This window comes from Zingiber officinale, chromosome 7B (genome assembly GCF_018446385.1).
Source record: "Zingiber officinale cultivar Zhangliang chromosome 7B, Zo_v1.1, whole genome shotgun sequence".
NCBI lineage: Eukaryota > Viridiplantae > Streptophyta > Magnoliopsida > Zingiberales > Zingiberaceae > Zingiber > Zingiber officinale.
Genome location: NC_055999.1, coordinates 65,166,591 through 65,185,528, shown reverse-complemented (window position 1 = coordinate 65,185,528; position 18,938 = coordinate 65,166,591). Strand labels below are relative to the sequence as shown.

General features: G+C 42.1%; 1 protein-coding gene across 2 annotated transcripts; it reads right to left on the bottom strand.

Annotated features, from left to right (window-relative positions):
• Positions 1-14,145: 14,145 nt before the first annotated feature.
• Positions 14,146-16,262, bottom strand: LOC122003788. 2 transcript variants are annotated; one of them, XM_042558804.1, is made up of 3 exons: positions 15,951-16,262; positions 14,392-14,466; positions 14,146-14,316 (listed from the first exon to the last, which is right to left on the bottom strand). In XM_042558804.1, the coding sequence occupies exons 1-3, from the start codon at positions 16,200-16,202 to the stop codon at positions 14,227-14,229; spliced, it is 417 nt and encodes a 138-aa protein (XP_042414738.1). In that variant the 5' UTR covers positions 16,203-16,262; the 3' UTR covers positions 14,146-14,226. The 2 variants fall into 2 exon arrangements, with proteins under 2 accessions (XP_042414738.1, XP_042414739.1); XM_042558805.1 differs by having other exon boundaries at positions 14,421-14,466.
• Between the last annotated feature and the right edge of the window lie 2,676 nt (positions 16,263-18,938).

Sequence of the window (18,938 nt, the reverse complement as noted above, 5' to 3'; positions counted from 1 at the left end):
CGTGCAATGCTTCATCAACTAGTCTTGGTTCAATTTCTGAGATTAAGGCAACCTCATTGGACTCATTTCTAAAGAATGATCTAGTCCTAACCCCTTGTTGGATGTCTCCCACAATCTGGTCTTGGGGATGACTAGAGGCTATCCTAAATTGTCTTGGTGTTGATGGTGCCTCATGAATGGTCTCACTAGGCACAAGCAAGGACTCAATATCTGGCAAAGGATCAGATTGAGTTCTTTGTTGCCTTTGCTCATCAACATCAGAGTCAACTTCGACTCGTTCTTCATTTTGATCATTCAAACTTAGATTTCTAAGTTCAAATTGAATTTCTCCTACATCCCTTGATTGATCATTTAAGTTAGGAATTTCTTCAAAAGCTACATCAGAGGACTCTTCAATCAATTTAGTCCTCTCATTGTAGACTCGATAGGCTTTGCTGGTAAGAGAGTACCCGACTAGTATCCCTTGATCAGTCTTCGCCGAGAACTTCCCAAGATGGTCCTTGGTGTTCAAAATAAACACCTTACAACCAAACACCCTAAGATGTTTAATTGTAGGTGGTTTCCCAAACCAAAGTTCATGGGGAGTCTTTCCTAAAAACCTATGTATTAAAACTCGATTTTGCCCATAAGTAGCTCGGTAGTGAGTACTCATTGAGCATGCTTCGTGCAGCCTCTTGTAGGACTCGGTTCTTTCTCTCCACAACCCCATTTTGCTGTGGGGTCCTTGGAGTAGAGAACTCATGCCTATATCCCTTTTCTTGACAAAACTCTAAAAACCTATGATTTTGAAATTCCCCACCATGATCACTTCTAATGGTTTTAATTGTTGTTGATTTTTCATTTTCAGTTCTTCTACAAAAGGAAATAAAAATATCTATAGTTTGGTCCTTATGTTTCAAAAAGAAAGTCCATGTGTATCTAGTAAAATCATCAACGATTACCAAGCAATATCTACTTCCATTCAATGATATTACACTACTGCAATCAAATAGGTCCATGTGTAATAAATCTAAAGCAGTAGATGTACTTACAGTGCTTTTACCTTTATGAACACCTTTTGTTTGCTTACCCTTTTGACATGCATCACATAGTTTGGTCTTGTGGTACTTGATGCTGGGTAAGTCTCGCACTAATCCTTGGTTGGCCAACTTCCGGATGTTCTTCATGTTTACATGTGCCAACCTTCTATACCATAGCCAAGACTCTTCTTCTTTTGACATGAAACACTTAATCAAAGCATTAGTAGCACTTTTAAACGATACTTGATAAATATTATCAACCCTTGTGCCTACTAGTACCGTGTCGAGTGTGTCAATGTGTTTAACCAAACATTGACTTGAATGAAATTCAATTGTGTAACCCGTATCACACAATTGACTGACACTTAGGAGATTAAAAGTTATCCCCTTGACTAGAAGGACATTCTTGATATGAAGACATTCGGATATATGAATGTCTCCAACTCCTACAACCTTAAGACTACCATTGTTACCAAATGACACATTACCTCTATTTTTGTTTTGAATGGTAGAAAATAGTGACTTGTCCCCGGTCATGTGCTTGGAGCATCCACTATCAACAAACCAAGTTGATAGACGCTCCCCCTTTACCAATGCCTACAAGACACGAAAGATAGATGTTTTAGGTACCCAAATCTTGGGACCTAATGCATCTACAATGAAAGACTTAGGCACCCATGCCTTTGTTACCTTCTTCCTAGTCTCATGAACCCTAGAAACATGCGATCTATGAAATTGGGTTCTTGACACTAAAGAAATAAAGCTAGACTCCTTAGGTTGGTATCCTAATCCAACCTTGTTGTAGACCGCCCTTTGGGCATTTAGAATCATGTCTAATGTCTTGGAGCTAGTTGAGAATTTCTCAAGCATTTTCTTGAGTTTCTCAACCTCACCCTTCAAGGCTTTGTTTTCATCTTCAAGGAGCTCTAGATGTAGGTCATCAACCTCATCTTCCCTAAGAGCTCTCAAGTTCTCTACTTCTTCTTTTAATGATTTATTTTCTGTTTTTGATTTTTTAAGCAAGGTAGACAAATGTGTAATAGTCTTATAGCATTTTTCTAAGTGAGAAGAGGTTACCTCTTCATCATCCGAAGATGATGAAGCCGCGGCTGATGTGCTTGAGTCATTACTCTCGGATTCGGACTCCTCCCTTGCCATGAGTGCCAATTGCCGAGTACTCTTCTCCTTCTTCTCTTCCTCCTCCGATGAGCTTGAGGAGGATTCATCCCAAGTGGCCTTGAGAGCTTTCTTCTTCTTGGCTCTTTCCTCCTTCTTTTTGGCCCGTTCCTCCTTCTTGAGTTTTGGACACTCACTCCGGTAGTGGCCTTTCTTACTATACTCACAACATGTAACATTAGTCTTATCGATATTTTGATCATTAGGTTTACCTTTTCCTTTATATCTCCTGCTTCTTCTCATGATCCTCCTCACAAAATTTGCCATCTCGCTTGATGATGATCCACCTTCATCATCGGACTCGGAGGAGGATGAAGATGAAGGAATCTCTTTCTCCTTCTTCTTTTCTTTCCTTCTTCTCCCATCCTTGCTCTTTTCTCCTGCAACCAAAGCTATACCTTTCTCCTTTTGACCTTTGTTAGCAAGTTCATGAAGTTCCATTTCACAAAAGAATTCGTCTAATTTAACAATGGAAAGATCCTTGGAAACCTTGTAGGCATCTACCATAGATGACCACAAGGCATTCCTTGGAAAGGATTTAAGAGCGTACCTTACTAGGTCGCGATTCTCCACGCGTTCATCCACGGAATGTAAACCATTGATGATTTCCTTGAACCTCCCATGTAGTTCACTTACCGTTTCATTTTCCTTCATGGTGAGATTTTGTAGTTGATTCATGAATAGGTCCCTCTTGGCTATCCGAGAATCTCGAGTTCCTTCTTGAAGCTCGATAAGCTTGTTCCATAAATCTTTTGCACTCGAGAATGGACCTACCTTGACGAGTTGGTCCTTGGCAATCCCACATTGTAAGGTGACAACCGCCTTGGCATCGGCTTGCCCTTTATGAGTTTGTTCAGTAGACCACCTTGATGAATCGAGTTCCTTACCTTCTTCGTCCTTCAGTGGTGTGAAGCCTTCCTTGACCGAGAACCACATGGAGATATCAGTCTTGAGGTAATACTCCATGCGGCTCTTCCAATACTGGAAATCTGCTCCATCGAAGAAGGGTGGTCTGTTGGTGCTGAATCCTTCCTTCATGGCCATCTTGTTGCTCCTTGGAATGTTAGTCCAGATGAAGAGCACCAGGCTCTGATACCACTTGTTGGGATCTTAGATGGCTAGAGGGGGGGTGAATAGCCTCTTAAAAAAAAACTTAGACAGAGAGTTCTACACAAAAACTAGTTAGCACAGCGGAAGTGGAAAACTAAAACGAAGGAAGAAAAATACATACACAGCAGACACAAAGATATACGAGGTTCGGGGATAACTTGCCCCTACTCCTCGGCGTGTCCGTAAGGTGGACGACTCCTTGATCTTCGGTAGATCGCACCCCGGATAACTTCCGGCTACAAATCCTCCTTCTCGGTGGAGTAACCTCCCCACAACGTCTCAAGAAAGATCTAAGTTAAAGCACGAGACTTACAGAAGCTCGGTGGCAAAGGAGAATAGAAATGCTTACAACCACGCGAGGATCAGTAGCAGAAAACAGAGATCGCAGTTCACCCGAGAGCTCAAGAACTTCGCACAACAGCACAGACTTTTCTTTCAAGCTTTCTTCTGTATTGTTCTTGTTCACCTCTCGCTGTTTTTACTGCTTCTCAAAAACTGATCTCTGCTATCACAGATCTGGTCAAAACTGCGCAAATCAGCGCTGCAGCCAATCCCTCTTCCTCCTTACCTGGTTCTCTGAACTCACACCAATGATATCACAGTCATCACTGGCGTCTTCTGAGCTCGAACCAATCCCCAGGAGTCAAGCAGATCGCAGCCCAATCGCAATCAGAAACCCAGTGAACGTTGATGCCTCAAATGCATCTGTTGCAGCAAATCACAGTGTAAAGAGCACTTGTCTTCTTCTCTTAATGAAGCTCAATTTGAATTCAACCATGAGAATGTGACCTGCAACCTGCAAGCTAAAAAGACTCACAGCAGATGGTTAAAAACAAATGGGCGAAAACGGCAATCGAAAAAGTGCATGCAAAACAAACAATACCGTGGATCGGTCCGCAGACGCTTTCTCGATCATCGCTGATCGGTCCGGACCGATCGGTACTAATCTGATCGGTCCCGGACCGATCAGATGTCGCTCTTCCAAAGCGCTTCCGATCGGTCTGCGGACCGATCAGGCACTAATCTGATCGGTCCCGAGACCGATCAGATGTCGCTCTTCCCAAACGCTTACGACCTCCTCGATCGGTCTCCGCCCGATCGCAAAATCCGATGAGGCTATCGATCGATGATCACCGCATCGATGAATCGCTCGCAGCCATCGATCGATTCCTGATCGGTCGGCAGACCGATCAGGTGTCAAGGTTTCACTGGATCGGTCTGCCGACTGATCCAGCTTCTCAACTCAGTCCGGGTCGAGCCCTCTCTGACCTAGTCTGGAGAAACGAGCTCCCTAGCCCTCTCCGACTTCATCTGGTCCTAGAGAACGAGCTACCGAACCCTCTTTGACTCCGCATGCCAAGTTTCCTTCTTGGACTTTTCAACACCAGATGTCCGATCACCCTTGATCCATCTGGATTTTCCCTTGCCTGGCTTCACTCACCAGGACTTGCACCTAGCTTCACTCACTAGGGTTTTCACCTGGCTTCACTCACCAGGACTTTCCAACTGCCTAACATCCCAGTTAGGACTTTCTCAATCAGGTCAACCTAGTCAACCTAGATTAATAATTAATCTGAGTTAAATATCTGATACAAACTTAAATCAGTGTCAACAGCGAAACAATATCCAGGTCAGACTGTATCAACAGACTCTTCTCCTATCTGATGATTAACCATTAGCGCTAACCCCGAGAAGGCTTCGATGTCTGATTCAGAAGACAACGAATCTGACCAAGTGGCCTTCAGGTTCTTGTGCTTGGAGGATTCTGGCTTCTTGTACTTGACCTTTTCCTTTTCTTTCTGCTTGCTCTTTAATTTCGGGCAGTCATCCTTGATGTGCCCTTTTTCGTTGCAGTTGTACAACGAACCGTTCTCCTTTTTCGTTCATGCTTCTGCAATCTAAATTTGTTAGATTTAAAAAACTTATTAAATTGTCTTACCATTAATGCAGCTTCGGATTCGTCGATCGAGGATTCGGAGTCAGAATCGTTTGTTCTTGCCTTCAAGGCAATGTTCTAACTTGCTTTCTCCACTTTAATAGGCTCTGCAATCCGAGATTCGTGAAGTTCAAATGTAGAAAACAGATTTTCTAAAGTACTTACCTCGAAGTCCTTAGAGATGTAGTACGCATCTACTAAGGAGGCCCACTCTGGAGTTCTGGGGAAGGCGTTAAGTGCGTATCGGATTGAGTCCTGGTTCGTTACTTCTTCTCCAAGATTGGTTAGTTGTGTGACCAACTTTTTTATCCTTGCTTGGAGTTGCGCTACCTTCTCACCTTGGTTCATCCGGAGGTTCGTTAATTAGGTCCGGAGGATGTCGCGTCTTGCTAGCTTAGCTTCCGAGGTACCTTCGTGAAGCTCCATGAATTTTTCCCAGAGGTCTTTCGCGGAGTCGTAGCTTCCGATTCGACTTATCTCTTGTGGTGGCAGGACGCTAAGTAGGTGGAATTCTGCCTTTCCGTTGGCGACAAAATCGGCTTGCTCCTTCTTGCTCCACGTATTTTTTTTTTATCTTTTGAACTGCATAGCCATATTTCATAATTAAGAAAATGTCAAATTCTGTCTTGAAAAATACCTCCATCCAGCGTTTCCACGTCGCGAAGTCTCCGTCGAACTTCGGGGGATGAATATTCGCTCCGGCCATCGTCTTGATCGTTGTGCTTTAGTCGGCGGTTAGTCCTTCTGAGGAGGTCTGGCTCTGATACCAATTGTGGGTGCAGCGGAGGCCGGCAAGAGGGGGGTGAATTGCCTGAAAAAATTAAAACTACCCTCCTCGTGCTTTCAACTCAAAAATGCAATAGTAAATAAAATAACTAAAACAATAAAGCTAAACAGAAGGACAGAGAAGACCGGGAGTTAACCTAGTTATAACCAAGAAGGTTGTTAATCCAGGGCGATGAAAAGCGCGCACTAGAAAAATATCCTTCTCTAAAGGCGGAGAATCCTTTTACACTTTGGAAGCTTAGAACTATTGCTAGGAAAGACTACACAGTTGATTGCTTGAGTTGTTGAATATTTCCTAGCTCCAGGGGCCTTTATATAGCTCCTGGAAAGTCTATCCCAAGGGTCCAAGGCACCTCCAACAAGGTTCAAGGCACCTCTAGCTCGGTCAGCGGATAAAACTTTATGCGCAGCGCAAACGGTCATTTTGACCAGTCGGAGGCGCCTTAAACAAGACTGAAGGCGCCTCCATTATGGAGGCACCTCCAATGCTGTTTGAGGTGCCTCCAAGGTGGAGGTGCCTCTAGCACTGGTTTGAGGTGCCTTAAGCTTCATTTACAGCCCACTTTCTCCTTTGCTTTGACTTTCGAAGCTCCGTTCTTTTGGGTGATTCCGGTCAACCGAAATAGGGCTCACCCGAACCCAATTTTTGGCTTTCTCCTCGAGCAGCCTTCCTCCCTGGCTTAACGCCCCTCGAACGCCGCACACGTTCTTCTCGCCCACCGGTGTACTCTTCCACAGCTCTCTCGTCCTTTGGACGCACCGAGCCCGTCGGCTCCCTTCCCGTGCCGTCCTTCTCGCTAGCTGCGTCTTTCGCTCGACTTCCTACGTTCCTAAGCTCCTGCACACTCAGACACAGGGATCAAACACAAAACAGGACCTAACCAACTTGGTTGATCACATCAAAACTACCACGGGGTTCAATAGTGAATGCTTGAGAAAAGGCCCTCACTAGAATCTTCAGAGTGGCAGAAGGGATATCCATGACCATCTGGTTAAACTTTTTGATGTAGGCCCACAGTGTCTCCTTGGCCCCTGTTTGAGAGAGAACAAACTCAGCGTGATTTTATGGTTTCGGCGGCTACTGACGAAGTGATAAAGGAATACCTTGGGAAAATCCTTGAAGCAGCATATGGACTTGGTCTGGAGCCAATTGAACTATCTCTTTCTCGAGCTTGCCAGTGTAGTGAGGAGCATTCGACAATTTATGCCATCCATATACTAGTGGAGGATGGTAGCAATTTTAAACTTGACGAGGTGGTCTTCTCGGTCTTTTGCCCCTCCATATTCTTTGATCTTCAAGGGTTGGTAATGGTTCGCTAACCTAACTTCCAATATTTTGTGAGAAAATGGGATGTTTATTCATTTGGGGGATCTGCCGACCATCAGGGCTTTTCCCTTGCGTAGATCTCGTGTGGTCGCGTCTCAAGGAGTTGATACTTGGGCTTGCAGAATAATGCCCAATGATAGGCAAACGGTGATGGTGGTACAAGCGGCAGGTTAATTGGTTGTGTAGGTGCTTTCATGAAGCTAGTTGGGAGAGGAGCTGAATGAAATCCATTTGACCCCTTCACCCATGTCCTTTTCTCAGCATGTGGCCTTATCACCGATAGGGTCGAGTCATTGGGCAACGAACGCTCCACTGCTACTTGTTGTTGCTACGCCAATTTCTGGACTCGTGCAGCTATAAGTAACTCCAAATCTTCTTGCGATAGAGTGATGGTTGTGATTCGTCCAACTTCTTCCATCTCCTTGTTTCAGATTCAGGTGAAGTTCCCATAGATGACGCCAAATTTTATCATATTTAAAAGCGATGGAGATGACACATTGAGTGAGTGGCTTTGCTGTTGACCGAGAGATAACTCTGCTAGGGAGAAACGATGACTCCTGTCACTCCTTTCAGATCCTCTCTGTGCACACTCGAAAGAGCAAACATAACGTTAGGGGTGAGAACCAGAGAGGAGGTCCTTGGTGTAGGCCCTTCGACGCTAGGGGTGTAAATGAACCAAGCCACTCGTGCACTATTCGAAGTTCCATTCGATAAAAGCTCGTTTAAGCTCGTTTAATGAGGCTCGTTAAGATAAACAAACCAAGCTCAAGCTTCGTAATATTCAACTCGTTGGCTCGTGAACACGTTCGTTAAACTCATGAATCAACTTTTAAATAAAAAAATAATAGTTTTGATATTGAATTTATAGATTTTACACTATACATATGAAAAATATAGACAAATATATTAAATTTATTTATTAGAATAAAATTATAAATTTTAATAAGAATATTATAATTATCTCTAATATATAATTTAGTTTTGAATGAATATTTAAATTTATAATTTATATTTATTAAGTTCATTTAAGATCGATAAAAGTTCAAATAAGCTAGTGAGCCATGAATATATTTGTTAAATAAAGCTCGAGCTCGGCTCGATTATAAACGAGCCAAGCTCAAACATTCAATAGTTCGGCTCGGCTCGATTACACCCCTATTCGACGCTCAAGTCGATATGATGCCTGAGAGAAAAGTGAAGAGAATGGAAAATAGATGCAAGTGCGTAGTGTAAAGTCTTCTTAGAATATATTGCGTACCTCACAAATGGAGAGAACCCCTTTTTATATCACATCTCATAACCTCTGCAATAATGAGGAGATAAGTAATATTTGGTGATAAAAGATGTCGGGTAATGTAAGGTGTACAGTCTAGAATATGTATAGTTATCTTCCGAGGAATTTTCTGTTACATGTATATGAACAGATTCGTGTAACCTCCGCAGTAATGATAGAAGCTACATAGTCACCCTCGTAAGAAGGTTTTGTTGCAACTTGCATGTATATATCGAATATCAGAATATTTCATGACGAATAGCTATTGTTCTGACAGCTTGTTATAATTCCCTGACAATGTTGTTCCCCGGAGATAATTTGACCAAACCCATATCCAATAGGCTATATGTAATATGAGACTATAATAAAAATGGGGAACTGAGTCCCTCCAGTTTGACTGGCTATTAGGCCGGGAGCTCAGCCCTAGGTTCGTCCGACACTTTAGACAGAGAAGCTATATGTAATAAGATTTGCCCTTGAATTGTTATGCTGGGATTTGGAAGTCCGACCAGATCTCATCCTGGCCGGTTGTATGTTAGGAGATTACCTTTACTATGTGCTGAGAGGATACTTCTGGAGGATGGGTAGCTAAGCACCGTATGCCCGGCTGACATTAGGTCTGTTTGGGTTTATCTTGTATATTTTAGCATCAAGTGGAGCAATAAGTCCTCCCAGCCCGGTCATTCCTTAGGGCCGACCGACATTATATAGAGAGAATTGTATCCAAAGAATGGAGAACTGCGTCCCTTAAGTCCGACCGGCTACTGGGCTGGTTGACTTTATTCTAAGAGTCATAGCGCTGAGTGAGGAGTTGAGTTTTGGTGAGAATAACCCATTTAGATGCATATATTCTAACTCTGATTGTTACATCATCCTGACTTTGCGCACCACCTCACTATGACTTTGACTGACACATCATCTCTGGGTCCACTTATGTATTATAGACTTGGTCGGGAGCCAATTGAACTATCTCTTTCTCGAGCCTGACAATGTAGTGAGGAACATTCGATAATTTATGGCATCCATATACTAGTGGAGGATGGTAACATTTTTGAACTTGACGAGGTAGTCTTCTAGGTCTTTTGCCCCTCCATATTCTTTGATCTTCAAGGGTCAGTAATGGTTTGCTAACCTAACTTCCAATATTTCATGAGAAAATGACATGCTTATTCATTCAGGGGATCTACTGACCATCAGGGCTTTTCCCTTGTGCAGATCTCGCACGGTCGCGTCACAAGAAGTTGATACTTGGGCTTGCAGAATAATGCCCAGTGATAGGCAAACGGTGATGTTGGTATAGGCGGCAGGTTAATTGGTTGTGAAGGTGCTTACATGAAGCCAGTTGGGGGAGGAGCCGGATGAAACCCAGTTGGCCCCTCCACCCATTTCCTTTTCTCGGCATGTGGCCCTGTCACCGATAGGGCCGAGTCGTTGGGCAACGAACGCTCCACTGCTGCTTGTTGTTACTACGCCAATTTTTGGACTCGTGCAGCTATGAGTAACTCCAGATCTTCTTGCGATAGAGTGATGGTTGTGATTCATCCAACTTCTTTTATCTCTTTATTTCAGATTCAGGCGAAGTTCCCAAAGATGACACTAAATTTGATCATATCTAAAGGCGGTGGAGATGACACATTGAGCAAGTGGCTTTGCTGTTGACTGAGAGATGACTCTGCTAGGGAGAAACGATGACTCCTGTCACTTCTTTCAGCTCCTCTCTGTGCACACTCGAAAGAGCAAATAGAACATTAGGGTGAGAACCAGAGAGGAGGTCCTTGGCGTTGACCCTTCGACGCTTAAGTCAATATGATGCTCGAGAGACAAGTGGAGAGAATGAACAATAGATGCGAGTGCGTAGTGTAAAGTCTGCTTAGAATATATTGCGTACCTCACCAATAGAGAACCTCTTTTTGTATCACATCTCATAACCTCCGCAATAATGAGGAGATAAGTAATATTTGGTGTCAAAAGATGTCGGGTAATGTAAGGTGTATAGTCTAGAATATGTACAGTTATCTTCCGAGGAATTTTCTGTTACATGTATATGAACAAGCTCGTCTAACCTCCGCAGTAATGATAGAAACTACATAATTACCCTCACAAGAAGGTTTTGTTGCATGTATTTATCGAATATCAGAATATTTCTTAACGAATAGCTATTGTTCTGACAGTTTGTTATGATTCCCTGATAATGTTGTCCCCCGGAGATAATTTGACCAAACCCATATCCGATAGGCTATATGTAATATGAGACTATAATAAGAATGAGGAACTGAGTCCCTCCAGTCTGACTAGCTATTAGGCTGGCCGGACTATATGCTAAGTTGTATTGTAGTAGTGAGAAATGAACTATCCTCTAAGTTCGAATGACACTGAGTTCGACCAGCTGTATACTGAGAGTGCTTTTGCTGGGAAGTGGGGAGCTCAGCCCTAGGTTCGTCCGACGCTTTTGACCGATCAGCTTTATGTAATAAGACTTGCCCCTGAACTGTTATGCTGGGATTTGGAAGTCCGACTAGATCTCATCCTGGCCAGCTGTATATTAGGAGATTGCCTTTGCTATGTGTTGAGAGGATACTTCTGAAGGATGGGTAGCTAAGCACCGTATGCCCGGCTGACATTATGTCCGTTTGGGTCTATCTTGTATATTTTACCATCAAGTGGAGCGATAAGTTCTCCTAGTCCGGTCATTCCTTGGGGCCGACCGACCTTATATAGAGAGAATTGTATCCAAAGAATGGGGAACTGAGTCCCTTAAGTCCAATCGGCTACTGGGCAAGGCCGGTTGACTTTATTCTGAAAGTCATAGCGCTGAGTGAGAAGTTGAGTTTTGGTGAGAATAACCCGTTTAGATGCACATATTCTAACTCTGATTGTTATATCATCCTGACTTTGAGCACCATCTCATTATGACTTTGACTGACACATTATCTTTGGGTCCACTTACAATACAATAGCAGTATTAAATAATAAAAAATTTAAATCAAAATTTTTTTAAGGTGTGAATGGATATGCAACGTAAAATATTAAGGATACCATTGTGCACGTGCTTTCTCTATATATAGTTTTGATATGTCATCATCCAATCGTAAACAATCCGTGCACATCTAAAATCTTTTTTGATTTGAAATGTTTTTTTTACGTAATGTTATAATTCATACCCTAAATTATATAGATAAAATTTTATTGGTATAACAGGAAGTTTAAAAAAAAAAATCATTTAAAAATATTAAAAAAAAAAATACTCTGTACCGTCACATGCACTATCCTTACAACACGAATTACCCCTTGAAAAAACATTTGGAACACGAATTAAAAAAACATGCATTCAAGTCCATACGAATCAGATTGATCTAATTTTATCAAATTTTATAGTGAAATATGATTTCTGCTGACTTGAAATGCATGGAACACGAATCTAAAAAATATGCATTCAAGTCCGTATGAAAACAAAAAAAAAACAACAGATTCGTACTATATATAGATCTAATTTTATCAAATTTTATTGACAAATACGATTTCTGCTGACTTGTAATGCATGGAACACGGATCTAAGGCATGCATTCAAGTCACTACAAACTCAAACAACAGATTCATCCTATAGATCTAATTTTATCAAAATTTATAGTGGTGGATTTATTTATGTTATCAGCTCATCATTAATAATACAATGGATTAACAAGTTCTACATATGTAAATCCACATCAAATAATTCAAGCTCATGAATACTTTAATTAGATCAGTTTGATTCAATATGATACGTACAATCGAGTGTTTTATTAAATTACCATATAAAACCATCGGTTGAAAAATAATTAAATCCAACATAGAACACTTGGAAGAAAAAAAAATCTAATAATTACATTACAACAATGGACATATTTCTAGCAAAGTTGATATAACTAACATATTCAAGCTCTCTTAAAAGAAATTAAAAAATGGAGGCAGCAAATAATTAATAGTACTGTAACTAAATGGCATAACTAAATACTATAGATAAAAAAGACTGACTGCCATAATATATCTAGGTATCCAACTAATTAAGGTTAGAAAGCACTCCCAAAATTTTAGAAAAACTTATTGAGAGAATGAAGAATTTGTTGTCAACCACGAGAAGCCTAATTACCAGAACTAGGGGGCAGCAAGCCAGAGAAAAGATTGTGAGCAAGATCTAGGACTTAGCTAGAGAGAAGGGATTAACTTGACTATAGGAATGACAGGGCTGAGAATACAGTGCTTGAAAACTGAAGCACCCACACCTGATGGCCTCTAAAGTCTGAATCAAAGAGATTTTTAAGATGATAATGACCTTTGTACTGTTTTGGGGGAAAAATACATATGCTGGAAGACAGTTTTGGAAGTGGGATGAGTTTTACTGAGATCAAGTGCGATATCTCTGTTCTTGCAGTGTTCATGATTGATTCATAAACTGATCATATATGTATTATAGAAACTAGCGACTATGTACACATGTTACGTGAGCTAGACCCCTTATATCAGGTGGGTCAATGTAGGGAGAGATTTAGAGGGAGAAGAATTGGTCTATAAAAAATAGTTTTAATTTTTGAGAATTGCCCCTATTTTTATTTTTTTTTAGTGAGCCAAGATTCTAATATTTTTATAATTGTATACACCTCTAAGGATTTCAAAAAATTGAGGTGGGACAATTGCCCCACCAAGCTATTCATGGCTCTGCCCCTGCTTGCATGAGTAATGATACGGTGCATGAATGTGGGGGTCTGTGAGATGATATGACACGGAGTCAAAGCCACAGAAGGGTCAAAAGTCACGCCACACTACAAGAAAAAAGCTAATAGACAACGCTTTAAAAGCGTTGTCTATGTGGCTGAAAAAGCGTTGTTAAAAGCACTGTTGTTAAAAGTCTGCTCAAAGACAACGCTTTAAAAGCGTTATCGTTTGTAGCAAAGGCAACGCTTTGAAAGTGTTGTCATTTTTTGCAAAGACAACGCATAAAAAGCGTTGTCTTTGTTAAAGACAACACTTAAAAAGCGTTGTCTTTTTTAAAGACATCACATAAAAAACGTTGTCTTTTTTAGCATAGATAACAGTTTCACAATGCATAAAAAAACGTTATTTTTTTTAGCAAAATACAAGAAGTTTTAAACTATTATCTTTTAATACCAAAGATAAATAAAAGATAAATGAAAACTAATCTACTTCAATCAACAACATATTATTAAATAAACAATTGAGATAAATATATAAATTATCATCCTTACACTTCTATAACAAACATAATTACTCACATACAAAGAAATTTTAATTAGAAGATACTCAAAACTAGTCCTATCAACTACATCTTATTACATGAATTTAAAGGATCATGATAGATGCTACTTATCCTCTTAACTTGAATTCTCTTTACTCATTGGCTTTAACCATCTTCTCGCTTAAATACCAAAGCTTTCTTGACAGTTCTTCGTCGAAGTACTTTCCAATCACACTCCTGAGGTTCGGATGCAGTGCCACATAACATGTAGTTGTTGCTCCTGTAATCACAGAAATGTAGATAAATGAAATAAATCAAGTTCTCATAACATCAATGACTATCATATTCAATGAAAATAAGAACATAACATCACCTAGAATTTGGAAAAAAAAAAACAAACGAGAAGAGAGAAGTTCCCTTGCCCTTTTTGTCTCCTCCAATCTCAAAGTGCTTGCATCTCTAAGAGAACAAAATAGATATTAGCTATAGGTGGAAAAATTACAAAGGATAGAGAGGTAGAATATCAGTACAAACTTTTATTGGATGACGTGAATAATGCTTACAGCTCTGGCATTGAAGTGTCAACACAATCTTCTTTGTTGTTTTGGCCTGAAAAAAGAATTAGTTCTATTGCTTACAATTTTATATAGTTGAGCATTAAATACAACTATGAATTTGTTTCAAGAAAATAAGCTCAAAACAAAAAACTTCATTGTCTCTAACCACTAAAACTGGCCTATTATTTCGACCGCACCACACAATTATGAACTGATTATAAATTGGAAAGACAATAACAACAACATGGACACATCAGTAAGAACTCAGAAACTAGAGAGATGTATAGGAAGCTTATGTCTTCTTCATTAAAGCCTTCTCGACTTAGCGCTTCTTAGCAAACATCTTCCTCTTAATTCCCAGAACCTGTAAATAAATCGTAAACCTTTAAGATAGTTCCACACACATGGAAAATCCTTGAGTTAGAAGTAAATACCAGAGTTAAAAAAAATCCCATCCTTTTGGCAAACGCAAACTCTCATGGACCACATAAAAAAATCCAAATAAACTATTCTCTTAGCTTCTCTGGACAACTTTGATCATTGTTCCTTATTCTGTAACTTCTTGACATTGTTAATCCTCATCATTTGCAATGACTTAACAAACCTCGCACTTCTCATATCATCTTCTGACAATTGTGGAACTTGATCCTTTTTTCCTTTTTCATATGTTGACTTCCTTTGGCTCATTTCATCTTCTAGCAGAATTTTATGCCCAAACTATCTAAATTGTACTTGGCCATGTTCACAGGGATGAGGAGTTGTTAGGTCAAGGACTTGAATTGAATGATGACTTGTAAAATGTACTTGCAAAGCACGATGCTATTGCTTCTGGTTCACCTCTGCAAGCTGGTGCATCTGAGTTGATTGAAAGGGACCCTGTGGCACCTCAACCTACAAAACCTGAAGTCTCTGAATCCCTTCCAAGAACTCCAATTGTGCCTCAATCTGCTAGTCAGTATGATGAGGAAGAGGAAGACGAAGACGATGATTATGCTCAGTCAGCTCACAGGTTAGTTTTAGGTAGCTAATCTACCATATTTAGAAAGAAAGAAAAAAGACTGGTTAAAAACTTGTCTGTGCTTGTGCAGGAACTCCAAAGTCAATCCACCAAATTCTAGAAGCAGCTCCATTGCAACCAGTGATCATTTGGGCTCTCGAAATGGAACTGATGTTACAGCTTCCTCCATAGCAGGAAACATGGAGGCATCATCACCTCCTTCAGCCAGTAATGCTCCAGCACTTCCTGATCCTCCAACTTCAGTTAACACTTTCACTAAAGAACAAGACAAAATCAGCCTTTTGAGCATTACCTTGTCAAACCCATCACCACCCACACTCCTTTAACTCCTACAACGTCTGATCAAAATGTATCAATTATGCTGATGTCGATAGCAATGCCAATGCCAATCCATTTGAACCAACTCAACTCTTAGCTTTCAATGTTTTGAAGCTAAGAGAAGGGACTGCTTACTTGGATCTGAACTTCATTCGATCTAGTTCCCTTGAAGCTAATCAGAGAAAGGGGAGGACGGGTACCTGAAACGGAGGTGAGCAGCGCGACCATGCCGCGGTAAAGCATAGTGAGGCCCTCCCGAGCGACGATTCTACGAAGGAGGTCGATGCCCGAGATGGATCATCGGGCAAGGGCAAAGGAATTTGAGGAAACGAGAGTCGGCGGTGGCTGTTGCAGGCGGATACGGAGCGTGTCGAGTGGATAGCTGAAGGTGACCCTGACCATGCCGTTGATGCCCACCAACTATTCACCAAGAACTCCGTCCAGAACTCCATGATCTTCTACTCTCATGTACACCTCCCTCTTGCCCTAAAAAAAAACTTGCACAGCCAAATGGGGAGCCAATCCTGAAACCTACCAAGGAGGAAGCTTTGCACTCAATCGCTTACTTGTACCCAAAGATGGGCAAGGATGGAGACGAATGAGGAAGGGGGCGGAAACATTGGTTCTCCTCCTCCTGCGCTTGTGCTGGGATCAAGAAGTTGACGAAGACGGAGACGGAGCTTAGGGTCAGTGGTTTCGGAGAAGGGAGTTTGCATGAAAGGAGATCGCGAGTTAGGAGGCCAGATTGCTAATTTAGGTTTCGGCGAGTGATGGTTTTTTGTTTTCGGCGTGAGGCTTTGTTGCGTGTGGGAGGATGTGTTGCGGAAAAATAATTGGGTAAGTTAAAAGTTTTAGTCAAATATCAATTGGTGATTTAAAAACTAATAAAATTATTAATAGACAATGTTTTTTTAAAAATGTTGTCTTTGATCCATAAAAATCACTAATAGACAACGGTTTTTAAAAAAACGTTGTCTATTAGTTAGAAAATAAATAGATAGACAACGCTTTTCACTAAAAGCGTTGTTAAAAAAAAAAAGACAACGCTTTTTAAAAAAAACGTTGTCTTTTAAGTGTTGTAAAATCTAATTTTTCTTATAGTGCCAGCATGGAGGTCAGAAGTCTAGCCCCCGTGGCTAGTCAAAAGTTACACCAGCCTGGAGGTCAAAAGTCTAGCCGGCGTGTCAACGCCATCGTGGAGGTCAAGAATCAGAATTACAAGGAGGTCAAGATTCCGGCCCACGTGGCTAAAGTCAAAGATTCAGTTGATGGACTGGTCAAAGGACAGTATTCAATTGAGGATCAGACTCATGGGTCAGGTCGGGGAGTCGATCCAGCGTGCAGGTCGGGACGTTCATACCATGGATAACAGCGGACAGATGCAGGTCAGGGAACCGACCTAGCGTGCAGGTCGGGACGTACATGCCTTGGATAGCAATAAGCAGAGGCGGGTCGGGAATCAGACCCAGCGTGCAGGTCGGAACGTACATGCCTGGGATAGCAATAAGCAAATGCAGGTCGAGAATCAGACCCAGCGTGCAGATCGGAACGTACATGCCTTGGATAGCAATAAGCAGATGCAGGTCATGAATCAGACCCAGCGTGCAGGTCGAGACGTACATGCCTTGGATAGCAATAAGCAGACGCGGGTCAGGAATCAGGCCCAGAGTGCAGGTCGGAACGTACATGCCTTGGATAACAATAAGCAGAGGCGGGTCGGGAATCAGACCCAGCGTGCAGGTCGGGACGTACATGCCTTGGATAGCAATAAGCAGAGGCGGGTCGGGAATCAGACCAAGCGTGCAGGTCGGAACATACATGCCTTGGATAGCAATAAGCAGATGCGGGTCGGGAATCAGACCCAGCGTGCAGGTCGGAACGTACATGCCTTGGTAGAGCAATAAGCAGATGCGGGTCAGGAATCAGGCCCAATGTGCAGGTCGAGACATACATGCCTTGGATTGCAATAAGCAGATGCGGGTCAGGAATCAGGCCCAGAGTGCAGGTCGGAACCTACATGCCTTGGATAGCAATTGTTGGTGCGGGAAGCATCCGACGATCGAACCTGAATTTTGATAATGGCAAAGGATTCAAAGTTAAGGGTTGTTGTAATCTGACATGGTTGAATGAGTATTTCAGGAAAGTCCTAGCTGCGGTTAGGCAAAGGGAAAAACCCTAGGGGGTGGTAACCCTAGGTCATAGGGGGTGGTAACCCTATGCGGAAAGTCTTGGCAGGTCAATAGCTTCAGGCAAAAGTCCTAGGGGATGGTAACCCTAGGTGGAAAGTCCTGGTGTCGCGAACCAGGTGAAAGTCTGGACTAGCCGGGAAGCGGATGTCCAGCAGAAAGTCCGGAAGCATCGAGTGCTGAGCAAAAGTCCAGTCGATCTGGAGGATCGACTGGCAACAGGTAAATCTCCTGAGTGGAGTAGGTGAGGACGCGTTCCCCGTAGAGGGAACAGTAGGCGTCGGGTCGACCTAGGATTTCCGGTTGGAAATCCGAAGTCAGACTCGGACAGTCTGAAGACTGCCAATTCTTCTTTACGATGTTTTGTATTATTCTAACACTGTCTTGCAGGGGATTTTGCTCGAACTAACCTTTGTTTGCAGGTGAGGAATCTGCTGGAAAAAGGCTGTCCGGGCGCCCGGGATGGATCCGGGCGCCCGGGACCAAAGTTTATCCCCTGCGCGAAGTTGACACGTGCAGCATCCTGGTTGGCTGGCCACGTCACACTCCAGGCGCCCGGAAGGGATCCAGGCGCCCAGAACATCATATAAAAGAAGGGTCAAGGTGCAGCTTCAGAATAACAAGAATCTAAGTAATCTCCCTGCGACAAGCTGCTAACGACTCGATCCAGAAAGTGCTGCAACGACACCCCGACAACCCGGAGCTTCGATTTAGTCTTTTGTTGTCGGTATAATCTGTTTATTGCTTTAAATTGTAGTTAATCTATAATAGTTTTATCGTGCTTATAGTTGTTGCCCACGGAAAGCGATCAAGGATCGCGGGCCTTCGAGTAGGAGTCGCCTTAGGCTCCGAACGAAGTAAATCTCCTTGTCTCTCTGTGTTTTGTTATTTCTTCATTCCGCTGCGTTTTTACTCGTTTGTTTTACGAATCGAAAGAAATAGCCACGAACGCTATTCACCCCCCTCTAGCGTCGTCTCGATCCAACAATTGGTATCAGAGCG